General features: G+C 60.7%; 3 protein-coding genes across 3 annotated transcripts; all 3 read left to right on the forward strand.

Moving 5' to 3' along the window:
* Positions 1–187: 187 nt before the first annotated feature.
* On the forward strand, positions 188–5,591 carry ACA1_080050 (DNAdirected RNA polymerase, omega subunit; the record flags this gene model as incomplete). The annotated part of the gene is made up of 4 exons (XM_004367686.1): positions 188–326; positions 493–581; positions 655–4,826; positions 4,943–5,591. The coding sequence occupies 4 exons, from the start codon at positions 188–190 to the stop codon at positions 5,589–5,591; spliced, it is 5,049 nt and encodes a 1,682-aa protein (XP_004367743.1).
* Positions 5,592–5,798: 207 nt separating this feature from the next.
* ACA1_080060 (L-asparaginase I, putative) lies at positions 5,799–7,834 on the forward strand (the record flags this gene model as incomplete). Its single annotated transcript, XM_004367687.1, has 10 exons — positions 5,799–6,011; positions 6,137–6,230; positions 6,330–6,415; positions 6,532–6,748; positions 6,870–6,965; positions 7,033–7,106; positions 7,230–7,290; positions 7,381–7,476; positions 7,544–7,618; positions 7,710–7,834. The coding sequence occupies 10 exons, from the start codon at positions 5,799–5,801 to the stop codon at positions 7,832–7,834; spliced, it is 1,137 nt and encodes a 378-aa protein (XP_004367744.1).
* Positions 7,835–8,094: 260 nt separating this feature from the next.
* ACA1_080070 (EGF family domain containing protein) lies at positions 8,095–12,418 on the forward strand (the record flags this gene model as incomplete). Its single annotated transcript, XM_004351007.1, has 20 exons — positions 8,095–8,167; positions 8,286–8,455; positions 8,524–8,641; positions 8,705–8,892; positions 8,986–9,094; positions 9,192–9,390; positions 9,681–9,726; positions 9,748–9,795; positions 10,005–10,087; positions 10,188–10,285; positions 10,352–10,477; positions 10,561–10,690; positions 10,788–10,897; positions 10,996–11,223; positions 11,300–11,419; positions 11,522–11,626; positions 11,679–11,760; positions 11,783–11,937; positions 12,025–12,198; positions 12,286–12,418. Coding segments are annotated over 20 exons (2,495 nt in total), but the record flags the coding sequence as incomplete, so codon positions are not given.
* Positions 12,419–12,430: the final 12 nt, after the last annotated feature.

The raw sequence follows: 12,430 nt of genomic DNA on the forward strand, positions 1-12,430 counted from the left end.
GGCACCAACGTTTGGTGGCAACGGCTGGCGCGCCAAAACGCCAGGGGGAACGCGGACGGCACAACGCCAGTCCTCAATCAATTAAAAATCCTCGGTCCTGCTGCAGCTGAAGCCCACGCTTAAGTGCGTTCGTTGGCTTTGAGCAAAGAGATCCCGTGATAGATAGATAAACGAACGATAAACGAAGATGTTTATGAAAAGCAGCAGATTTAAGGAGAAGGAGTCGGACATCCCTGGCGTTGGTGCGTACAACGTCAAACCCCTCGAGAGCGGCGTATCGGTGCACATACCCAAGGCTAAGAGATGGAACGACACGCCCGCTGTCGGTACGGCTTCTCCATTCACAAAAATGCGTAGAGATTGACGCTAATGAGGTGCAAGCAGACTCGTCCGTGTCGTCTGAGCTCAACTCGAGCCGATCAGTCCTGAACAGTAGCATGCGCTCTGTAAATTCATCGGTGATCGGCAGGTCTACTGCCACTGCCACCGCAGCTGTACGTCCCGGCGTCAATCCGGAGCAGATGCGCCTCAAGGCCAAGGTCACCGAGCAGAAGGCCCAGCTCGCTCGGCTGCGCGCTGAGGTACGTGGGCGATTAAGCTAGCTTATTCGATTTGCCGCATTCAATTGCACAAATCTCACCTCATCATCCATAGAAACTGGCCGAGAAGGAGAAGCTTGATGCCCACACAAAGACGCTCGAGAAGCTCAACGCTTTGCTCAAGACGCACGAGGACAAGGCTGCTCAGCTGACGAAAGACAAGGTCGCGTTGGCCTCGGAGAAGGCGTCGCTGGAGAAGGAGAATCGGGACCTGACCAACAAGATGGTTCAGCTCGAGAAGGAGCGGGCAGACGACGTCAGGCAGCTCGAGGCGCGTAACACGAGCATCAGCGACCTCAAGCAGATCATCGACAAGACCACTCGCCTCCAGCAGCTCTCGCAGAAGAAGGCCGAGCAAGCCGAAGCGAACCTCGAGGAGGCCAAGATCGAGCTCGAGTCGCTCAAGAAGCAGCTCCGGGCCGCCGTCGAGCAGGCCGAGGCCAGCCAGGCCGCCGTCGCTGCCGAGAAGCAGAGAAGCGAGGCCGAGCTGGCGACCATGACCGCCGCCAAGCTTCGGCTCTTCCAGGAGAAGGAGGAGAAAGAGGAAGAGCTGCGCCAGCTTCAGCTCGAGAAGGAGCGCGTCGAGCAGGCCAAGAAGGCCAAGGAGGACGAGCTCGCCGAGGCCCATGAGACATACCGGGCGCTGAACGAGCAGAAGTCGGGCAAGGAGTTGCGGCTGAGGGAGATGGCCGAGGAGAACGAGCGGCTCATCGAGCAGAGGAAGGAGAAGGAGGCCGAGCTGGCCCGGACGATTCTGGCCAAGAGCGCCCTCAAGAAGGAGCAGGCTGCCCTGGAGCAGGAGCTCGAGCAGCTGTCGTCGGCGAAGCAGACGCTCGAGGCCGAGAAGGAGCAGCTCAAGGCCGAGCTGGCCACTGCCCTCCGACAGAATGCGCTTCTCGACGAGGAGAAGAACGAGAAGCTACGCGCCCTCGACGCGATGACGCAAGAGAAGGAGCGCCTGGAGGAGGCCAAGGCTCAGAAGGAGGGCGAGCTCGCCGACGTGCTCTGTGCCCACGAGGCCCTCGGCAAGCAGAAGGAGGCCACCGAGAAGGAGCTCGAAGCGATGACCGCGCAGAAGGAGAGCGTTGCCGAGGAGCTGCACCGGGCCGAGACAGAGCTCGCTCAGCTGCAGGAGGCGAAGGCTAAGCTCGAAGCAGCCAAGCGTGAGATCGAAGCCGAACTCGAGGGCGCCACCGAACTCAACCGATCGCTCAGCAGCGCCAAGGAGGCCACCGAGGGCGAGCTGGCCAAGGTCACCGACGAGCGGGCTCAGCTGACCAGCACCTTGATCGAGCGGGCCAGGGAGATTGAGGAACACAAGTCGCTGATCGCCTACGAGCGCGAGACCAGCGCAGACCGCATCGGCCAGCTGACGCGCGCATACGAAGACGAGAACGCGATGAGGACGAGGACTGAGTCGGAGCTGAGCGCGATGGCTCAGCGGTGGACCGGCGAGGAGGAGCTGCGGAAGGCCAAGGAGACCGAGCTGGAGCAGCTGGCTGCCGCCAAGGTCGAGGTCGAGCGCAAGAAGGCGAACAAGACGGCCAAGCTGGTCAAACTGCGCGCCCTCTACGCCACCCTCGACGAGGCCAAGCAGGCGAAGGAGGCCGAGCTGAGCGCAATGGCGGAGAGCAAGTCTAAGGTCGACGAGGAGAAGCGAGCGAAGGAAGCCGAACTGGAGCAGATGACCGCCGCCAAGGAGCAGCTCGAGTGCGAGAAGGCCAATAAGAAGGCCAAGCTGGTCGAACTGCGAGGACTCTACGCCGCTCTCGAGGACGCCAAGCGATCGAAGGAGGCCGAACTCGAGGCGATGACGGAGAGCAAGATCAAGGTCGACGAAGAGAAGCGAGCGAAGGCGGCCGAACTGGAGCAGATGACTGCCGCCAAGGAGCAGCTCGAGCGCGAAAAGGCCGACGAGGAGGCCAAGCTGGCCGAACTGCGCGAGCTTCATGCTGCTCTCGCTGAGGCCAAGCAAGCGAAGGAGGCCGAGCTGAGCGCGATGACCGAGAGCAAGTCTCAAGTCGACGAAGAGAAGCGAGCGAAGGAGGCCGAACTGGAGCAGATGACCGCCGCCAAGGAGCAGCTCGAGCGCGATAAGGCCGACGAGGAGGCCAAGCTGGCCGAACTGCGCGAGCTCTACGCCGCCCTCGACGAGGCCAAGCAAGCCAAGGAGGCCGAGCTCGCAGCGATGGCCGAGAGCAAGGCCAAGGTCGAAGAGGAGAAGCGAGCGAAGGAGGCCGAGCTCGAACAGATGACCGCTGCCAAGGAGCAGCTCGAGCGCGAGAAGGCCGACAAGAAGGCCAAGCTGGCCGAACTGCGCGAACGCTACGCCGCCCTCGACGAGGCCAAGCAAGCCAAGGAGGCCGAACTGGAGGCGATGACGGAGAGCAAGCGCCTGGTCGATGAGGAGAAGCGCGCGAAGGAGGCCGAGCTCGCCGAGACAAACACGCTGAAGCAACTCGTCGAGGCGGAGAAGGCAGAGATTGAGGCCACGCTCGCGGCGATCACCGAGGCCAAGCAGCTGGTCGAGTCCGAGCGAGACTGGACGCAGGCCAAGCTGGCCCAGGTCCAGCTGGAGCGGGACAGGCTCGAGGCTGAGAGGGACGAGCTCGAGAGGAAGCTGGAAGAGGCGCAGCTCGAGCGGGAGCGCATCGAAGGCGAGAAGGACCACAAGGTGCAGGAGCTCCTCGAGACTGTGCAGGCCAAGCAGCAGGTCGAGGCCGACAAGCAACGGTTGGAGGCCGCTCTGGCCTCGCTGCAGCTCGAGAAGGCCAAGGTCGACAACGCTCTGGCCCAGACGGAGAAGGACCTCGCCGAGATGACCGCCCTCAAGGGCGCGATCGAGCTGCAGAGGGACGCCGCTGCCGCCGAACTCGAGGAGACCACTGCCCGGCTGACCGCCGCCATCGCCCAGAAGGTCGAGGAACACAGCGCGACGACGGCCGAGCGCGATGCCGAGCGGGAGCGACGCGGACAGCTTGAAGCCGAGCTGGACGAGATGACCGGCCTGCACGCTGCCGAGGTCCAGCGAAGGACCGAGACTGAGACCATGGTCGAACAGCTCACCCAAGCCCGTGCGGCTCTCGAGACGGGCCTTCAAAAGACGCGGGCCGACCTCAACGCGCTCACCCAGGCCAAGGCCGACCTTGAACACGAGAAGGCCCAAGTGGAGAGGGAGTGCGCCGACGCCCAGCTCCGCGGTCGGGAGCTCGCCGAGCAGCTCGACGCGACCGAGGCCCAGCTGGCCGACGTCCAGGCCAGGCGCAGGGCCACCGAGGAGGAGCGTGAGAGGAAGGAGACCGAGCTGGAGCACCTTCGACAAGCGGCGGCCGACGACCGGACTCGCAGTCAGCACGAGCTGCAGGCGACGCGATCTGCCTACGACGCCGCGCTCGAGCGCAAGGAGAGCGAGCTGCGGGTCATCGAGAATGCCAAGCACGCTCTCGAGCAGGAGATGAAGACCAAGGAAGACGAGCTGTGCCAGGTCATCGGCCTGAAGGCCCGCCTCGAGGTCGAGAGCGAGGAGAAGCAGCGGCAGGTCACCCGGCTCGAGTCGATCAACGTCCGCCTCGAGGAGGAACGCAGGCAGATGGAGGCGCAGCTTGAGGAGGTCCTCCGGCTCAAGGAGAAGGCCAGCCAGGAGGCCAAGGCCCGTGAGGAGCTCCTCACCGACGCCGTCAAGACCGTGCGCAGCGAGGTCGACGGCATGAAGGCCCAGAAGCAGACGCTGGAGGCCATCATCGCGCAGGAGCAGCTGCTGCGCGTCGAGGCCCAGGAGCGACGCGAGAAGGAGCTCAAGGTGCTGACGCTCATGAAGACTGAGTGGGGCAAGCTCGAGTCGGCCAACCGACGCCTGGCCGACGAGCTCAAGGCTGCCCTCGAGCAGATCGAGCTCTACAAGAGCGAGCTGGGCATGCTCGAGGAGACGGCCAAGGCCAAGGAGGTCACCCTGTGCTCGGAGGCCGAGATGACGCTCAGTACCTACACCGCCAAGAACGTGTTTCTCGAGCGCGAGCTGCGGCAGGCCAAGCAGGAGCTGGCCGAGGAGCGAAGCGAACGACGACGGGCCGAGCGCGAGAAGGCCGAGAGGCGGCAGAAGAGGGACGAGGAGATCAAGTCTGGTGCCTACAACCCCAAGTTCGAGATCAAGCAGCTCAAGGCCGTCAACGCCGAGCTCGAGAAGGAGCTCAAGAAGATCCGCGAGGAGAACGCTCGTCTCGTGGGCAAGTACGTTAATCGGCCTTCTCCTATACACCTTGTCATGCTAAACCATTCACCATCACGATACTAACATTGACTATCAACCTGTTCTTCCTCTTCTTCTCTTCTTTTTATTTGTGCAGCACCAATCCCAAGCAGAAGATCAAGCGCCACGAGATCGTGCTGGCCGAGGTGCACGACCTGCGGACCAAGAACGCCACGTTGGTCACCGAGGTCACCGAGCTCAAGAAGACCGTCGGCGCCCTCAAGCGCGAGAACCTCAGGCTCGCCGGTGGTGGTGCCAAGCCCTCGGCCTCTGCCTCTGCCGCCGCCATCGAGCGATCCATCTCTGGCTCGGCCGTCAAGCCCCGTACAACTCGTACCGCCGCCTCCAGCCACCTCAAGGACGCCCAGCGCGTGCGCGTCGACAAGGAGAACCGCCTCGACCTGAACGGCAGCGTGGCCTCGGTCTCAACAACGCTCAAGACGCCGGCGACGGTGACCAAGCGCAGGGTGGCCCCGAGCACCCGGCCGGCCGCGGCGGCGCCGACGGCGCTCAACCTCACGGCCCAGCTGGCCAACGGCGGCGCCGCCTGCGGTGAGCGAGACATCAGCTTGATGCTGGACATTGATGACGATATCGATGCCGACGACGAGCCGATGCTGGCGGCGGCCAAGCCCTTTGACATGACCGGCGATCTGGCCAATCTGAGCGTGATCGCGCCCAAGGCCGAGCTCTCGCCCCTGACCGACGAAGAGGATGACGATGACGATGACGATGACGAGCGATGACGATGACGATGACGATGCAGCGGAGGATCCTCTTCACCTCGAGCAGGCCGGCGACGTCTACTAGACAGACCAAGAAGAGTGTACATACCAGACAACACAAAGCAAAACCGTTTCCAAAACATTTCTTACATGCACTATTTTTATGTGATAATTAAAATGATAATTAATAAGTATTTGAGATAATTATTATTCTGTAAGTTGGAAGAGATGGAGGCACCATCAGATTCACGCGCTGCTGCTGCGCTGCTTCCGCCACCTTCGGACGTGGGTCTGCACAAGCCGCCGGCAGCGGAGCTGGTGGTGGACGATCACCGGAGAAAGCCGGACATCCTCATAATCTACACCGGCGGCACTTTGGGGATGAAGAAGGACGAGGCCGGATCTCTCCGACCTGTCAGAGGCTACCTCAACTCTCAACTCGTACACCTCCATTAATCATTTATTTATTCATTCACTATTATTAATTTTATTTATTATGAAATTAAATGAGCAGACAGTTCTTGAGGTTTCTTTTAAAATTATTTTTTACTTATCATTTCATTCAGGCGGCCATTGAGGCAACGAAGGACCCCCGAGTGCCGACCTTCGACATCATCAACTTCGACCCGCCCATTGACTCCTCCGACATGGAGCCCGCTGGTACACGCCGCACCACACCACTCCTTCAGGCTCTAGACCGCACACTCTGACAGGTGTCATCCGTCGTGTGTCGTGTGTTTTGTGTCGTGCCTGCATCAGACTGGATTTCGATCGCCACCGTGATCGAGAAGAACTACTGGGACTATCAGGGCTTCCTGATCATCCATGGCACCGACACCATGTCTGTACGTTCACCCCGTCTCTCCACTCTGCACTGTGTGTCGTGAGTGTAGTGAGTGTCGTGGGTGTAGTGAGTGTCGTGAGTGTCGTGTGTGGCTAACGGTCAATGACATATCATCAGTACACGGCATCTGCGCTATCGTTCATGCTGGAGAACCTGGGCAAGATCGTGGTCCTCACCGGGTCCCAGATCCCGCTGGAGAACTCCATCACCGACGCCCGCAGGAACCTCATCGCGTCGATGATCATCGCGAAGGAGGTCGACATGCCCGAGGTCGTCATCTTCTTCAACAACAAAATACTGAGGGGCAACCGCTCCACCAAGGCCGACAACTGGGGTACTACTCCCAAACACAATTAATAACCACAAATAATAATAATAATACATAAATAACTTAAATCAATAAATAACAATACAAATAAAAAATGGCTGACGCTTGAGGCGTGTGCGGTGGTCAGGTGTGGCCGCCTTCGAATCGCCCAACTACCCGCCGCTGGGCGTGCTGGGCGTGGACATCCACATCGACTACCAATTCGTCGCCAGCCCGCCCAAGGGTGCGCACCGGTCACCAAAACAACAACACAAAAAGGGGAGGGAGTCTCACCAGGTACCCACGTGCAGGCCGGTTCCGGGTGTGGAAGAACTTCAACACACGGGTCGCGGTGCTCCATCTGGTGCCCGGCTTTGACGTAAAGGTGCCTTCCTGGCCTCAACATACTGCTTTTGCAATGCCAAGCTCACGCACCACCGCACACGCACTACCGCACACGCACACGCACACGCACACGCACACGACGCACTTGACACACAACTGGCAGGCCGTTGAGAACCTCTTGCTGCCGCCACTAGAAGGTCTCATCGTCAAGAGCTACGGCTCTGGTACGTAGTTGTACCCCCCCCCAAATCGCTACAATTCGATTTCCCTACTATTCGTTCACCCCGGTGGCGGACGACACGGTATGACAACAGGCAACGCGCCGTCGCGTAAGCGCGATCTCATCAACGCACTGCAGAAGGCCATTCAGCGAGGCGTCGTAGTTATCATCACCTCTCAATGCTACAAGGGTACGCCGACACGGTCGCACGCAACACATGCAACATCTTGACTTGTCAACACACACGCAACACACAGGGCGCGTCCGACGAGCCGACTATGAGACGAGCTTGGGCACCAGCGGAGCCATCATCGGCTGTGACATGACCACCGGTAAGCGCTTTACTCCCCGCACGACACGACACACGTCACGTCGCACGACAGGTCCCAGTGCTCACAATGTCGGTGCTCGTACTCTTGGCAGAGGCGGCGGTAACGAAGTTGGCCTACCTGCTGGGCAAGGGCTATCCACGGGAGACGGTGCGGCAGCTCATGCTCGACTCCCTGCGCGGCGAACTTACCGTCGAAGAAGCCAAAGCTCAACTGTGAGCTGGTTTCGGAGTTGCAACAAAGTTCGAGCACCGACATTGTGAGCACTGGGACGTGTCTCGCGAACTGAGAACGCGTTCTACAAGAGCAATTCCTGGAATTTTTTGAGAGCTGTACCCCTGCCCCCATTGGTAGACCTTACCCAATCAATCAATCGATAGAAATAAACGCGAAACGTGTTCTTCTCAACCACACGGAGAAGAAACCAAGTTCACCAGAAGGTTAATCCATCTATCTACAGGCTCAAGTGGAGAGAGAAGATGCAGAGGACCACGTCGCCTTGGCGCTTGGTTCTGCTCGTTGGCTGCGCCTCGATCCTCCTCGCATGTGGTGGTACCTTGCCTTCCAATGAGACCACCCTCCAGTGAGGCTTACCCTTGATTCTCACCACGTCTCTTGTTGTTCTCATCTTGTTCCTGGCCTCACCCGTCTCTTGATTTTAACTCCGCAGGCGCTGCGGCGGAGGTGGCGACGATCGAGTGGGTGGAGCCGGTGGATGGGCACTGGTGGGATCCGCTCCGGTGGCGCGACTCGGCCACCGGCTCACCGCGGGTGCCCACCGAGAGCGATCGTGTTCACATCACCACCTTCGTCGGCCAGTCCTTCAGCGTTTTTGTCGACGTATGTAACCACCCCTGCACCCGAGGAACAACCGGACTGAGCAGCTCTTTGGGGGGGGGGGCGAGCAGCCGCTGGAGACAGGGCAGAGCGTGACAGTCGCATCGTTGACGGTGGGCTCACCGGACATGGACTGCTGTGCCAGAAGCGGCCGTCCGGGGTGCTGGGCGGCTCTCACACTGCGCGGAGGTACACGTGTGGCTACGATCAACAAAGCAAAAGATTGACACACCTTTGGCTCGCTCATCACAGGGAAGCTCACTGCAAAGGACGCGCTGCTTGTGAACCCGTTCGGCGTGTTGCGGTTCACCAACAGTCCAGTGGCCGTCGATGCGTCACAAGGCCTCAGCGCGCTGGTTTCGGCCAACACCACTATCAAGGGGTGGGTGCAGGGCAGCGCCACGTTCCAGGGCAATGTCGTCGTCCTCCCCGGCACACGGGTACCTTATCCCCCCCCCAAACAAGCTCTGCTGCATCATCGCGACATGTCAGCTGACTCTGTCTGGCCTGGTGATGTGTTGGTGCTGGGCCAGGTGGTCGTGGCCACGCTCTATCCCGACGCCACAATCCAGTACCCGTGGGGCAACTGGTTCATCGACGGCAACCTCACAGTCCACTCCCGAACCGAATTCCTCTTCAACAGTACACAATTCTACTGCGCCAAGCAGCTGTGGTTGATGTGCAAGCGCTCTCTTTTACCACTCACTTCAGTTGTATCTTATTTTGTATATGTGACCAGTCTCTGCGGAGATCGCGGCGCAGATCAAAGCGACTACGCTGGTGGTGCAGGAGTCCGACCTGGCGATCAATAGCACCGTCACCCCGGCGCCGAACTGCACCTCCCTGCAGCGGAGCGGTATCGTTATCTACACCTACGACGGCACATCGACCACTGGCCTTCTGCCTTCGTTCTTCCTCTACGATAGCCTCATCGGAACGTGCGTTGAGCCCGTTTTCCTCTTCACTCTTTTTGCTGAGCGTTTGGTGTGCGCTCATCGTGCGCCCTGTCATGGTGCGTGTGCGGTGTGCGTGTGCGTGTGGGCCTCCTCATTCAGAACGAGTGCCTTCGCATTGTACCAAGATTATTGGAGTTCGTATGGAACGGAGATCGAAAGCGATCGCTGTCGAGCCTTTTGTCCGGGAGACACCTCCGGCAACCGTACTTGGCCCCTCCTCTCTTTTACTTCCTTCTCAGGCGAGGGCGTGGCCCACTGATCCCATATCACAGCTCCGAAGGGCACAGGCTCGTCCTGCTCCTCGACTTCATCGCACTCGTTCGCCCTTCTGCTGGGTAGCACGGCATCCCACACGTGCTCCTGTCCTCCCGGCCGAACCGGGACCGAGTGCCTCGATTGTGCGTGCTTCACCTTTTCTCTTTCTCTCTCTCTCTTTTTTTGTAGTTAAAAACTGATTTCTGATTCGTTCACATGCAACCGCACCGGCAGATTACTGTCCTGGCATACCAGGTGCCGTACCCTCGCAACAATTCTTATATCCATCGATTGAAGTTGTTACAATTTGATGAACCGTTTCTTTGTGGTGCAGAGTGCAGTGGCAGGGGAACGTGCAGCAGCGATTTCACGCCACCGCGTTGCGTGTGCCCTGCTGGCTGGGCCGGTTTCGCCTGCGAGATCCGTACGTCGCTGCTGCCCTGCCTGTGTTATGTTTTTCAAACTGCTTTCTAAGGGGCGCTTGATATCACAACAGCGGATTGTCCGGGCCAACCGGCGTGCAGCAACAATGGCCTGTGCATCAGCAACACCGGGTCGCAGCCCTTCTGCCGGTGCGACGCCAACTGGACCGGTCCTGCCGGCCAACCCAACGACTGCTCCGGTACCTTTCCCAGCCCACATCTCAGCTCACCAAACGGCCCGACTGATGGTCAGTCCATGGGCACAGTCCCGGTGTGTAGCAACAACTGCACGAGCCCCGACAACGGCGTTTGCACGGCGGCCGACTCTGGCCTACCCCACTGCCAATGCCGCGAGGGTTGGGCGCTTGGACCCGATCTCGACTGCTCCGTCTGTACGTGGTGCCCAATCTCGCTGCAACCCACTTTTTGGCTGCTCGCGCGTGGTTGGTGATGACCTTGGAGCCATTTCACACAGCGTACGCCAAGTGTCCGGGCCGAGGAGGGAACGAGTGTTCGGGCCGAGGGTCGTGCAACCGCACGTCGGGCCAGTGCTTGTGCGCTGAGGCCTGGCGCGGTGTTGATTGCTCGCACACCGATTGCCCGGGGTACCTTCCACGCAACCAACATATGAGGTGACTGTGGTCTTCGCAGTCGCCATCGTCATTACCAACAACACACCAAACCTTTATCGCTCGTGAGCAGCTCGCCGGACTGCAGCCACCACGGTGAATGCGTGACGGTGACCGATGGCACGACGGACGCGGTCAAGTGCCAGTGCGCCCCCGGCTGGACTGGTCCCGACTGCTCCCAAGGTACCTGTCTGTCTATTCCACACCAACTGTTGACCACATTTTTATGCCGCTAATGATCCGCGTGTGCGGTGGTGCGCGTGCGTGTGCGATGCGAGCAGCCGAGTGTGCGGTGGGGAGCATGCCGTGCTCGGGTCACGGCAAGTGCGTCGATGTGGGCCTTGACCCGCCGCGCTGCGTGTGCTCCGCCGGGTGGACGGGACCCAACTGCTCTGTGGCCCTCACCGACTGTGACGCGGCGCCGCATTGCATCGGATGCTCCGGCGACCCCACGGCCAAGTACTGCACCTCATGCGAAGCCGACTGGCGCGGCGCCGACTGCAACACTCGTACCCCCAAGCCCCCCCCCACCACTGTCCCTTCTCCCCGAGCCTTTGCTGCAGGCTGACACCACATCACTCGCAGCGTACTGCCTGGCGGCGAACGACTTCCACGTGTTCCCCGAGTGCGCTGGCCATGGCTCGTGCTCGACGACTGGTGCCGGCGGCAGTCCGGCGTGTCAGTGTCGGTCGGGCTGGCTGGCCGGTCCACGATTGCGTCACTCGTATGACCCCACCCGTGTCTCGGACCAAGAAGGCCTCATCACTCACATTGACACCACCGCCAATGCAGCGCTGTGCGCCGCAGGCGAAGGGCAAGCAGAGTGCTCAGGCCACGGCGTATGTTCGACCGATCTTGCCAGCCCGGCGTGCATGTGCGACGCCTTCTTCTACGGCAACTCGTGCTCCTCCTGTACGCCCAGCCCCACCTCTCATCCATGCGGCCTGGGCAGTGAGCTGACCAGGCGGGGCGGTGGTGGCCGCATCTACAGATGAGCCGGTGTGCCCGGGCTACCCGGACGAGTGTACCAACAGCGATCAGGGGACGTGCGTGAATGGCACGTGCGAGTGCGCCGACGGATGGCGCGGCCTGGGCCGACTGCTCGGTGGTGCGGTGCCCCGGCGCCAAGGAGAACTGCAACGGGCGCGGCGAGTGCGACTCGAGCGTGGAGCCGGCCGAGTGCCGGTGCCAAGACAATTGGACCGGCCCCGACTGCGCTACTCGTACCAACCACCTTAGCCCTGCACGATGTGGTGTATGAGTGTGTACCACGAACTCACCCGCGCGTGCGACGACGACACACAACACAGCGATCTGTCCGAACGGCTGCTCGGGCAACGGGAAGTGCAGCGACTCGACCAACCCGCCGGTGTGCGAGTGCATGCCCTACTGGGGCGGACCGGACTGCTCCAGGAGCGAACAGCGCAGCGGTTCCACTGGCGACGACTCAGCGACCTACGCAGCGGTCGGCGGCGCGCTTGGAGGTACTGCGCTTGCAGGCGACGACACACACGACACACACGACACACAACACATGTCTGACCACAACTCGTTCGTGGCGGCGGCAACAGGAGGAGTTGTGCTGCTGCTGGTGGGCGTGGTGGCGGCCATCGCCTTGTCCAAGGCGATCTCGGCCTACAAGACGCGACAGATCAACAAGGGTCTTCGGATCGGCCAGGTCAACTTCGTGCTGGAGGAGGCCGAGTCCAGCGCTCT

This window comes from Acanthamoeba castellanii, assembly GCF_000313135.1.
Source record: "Acanthamoeba castellanii str. Neff unplaced genomic scaffold scf7180000084618, whole genome shotgun sequence".
Lineage (NCBI taxonomy): Eukaryota > Discosea > Longamoebia > Acanthamoebidae > Acanthamoeba > Acanthamoeba castellanii.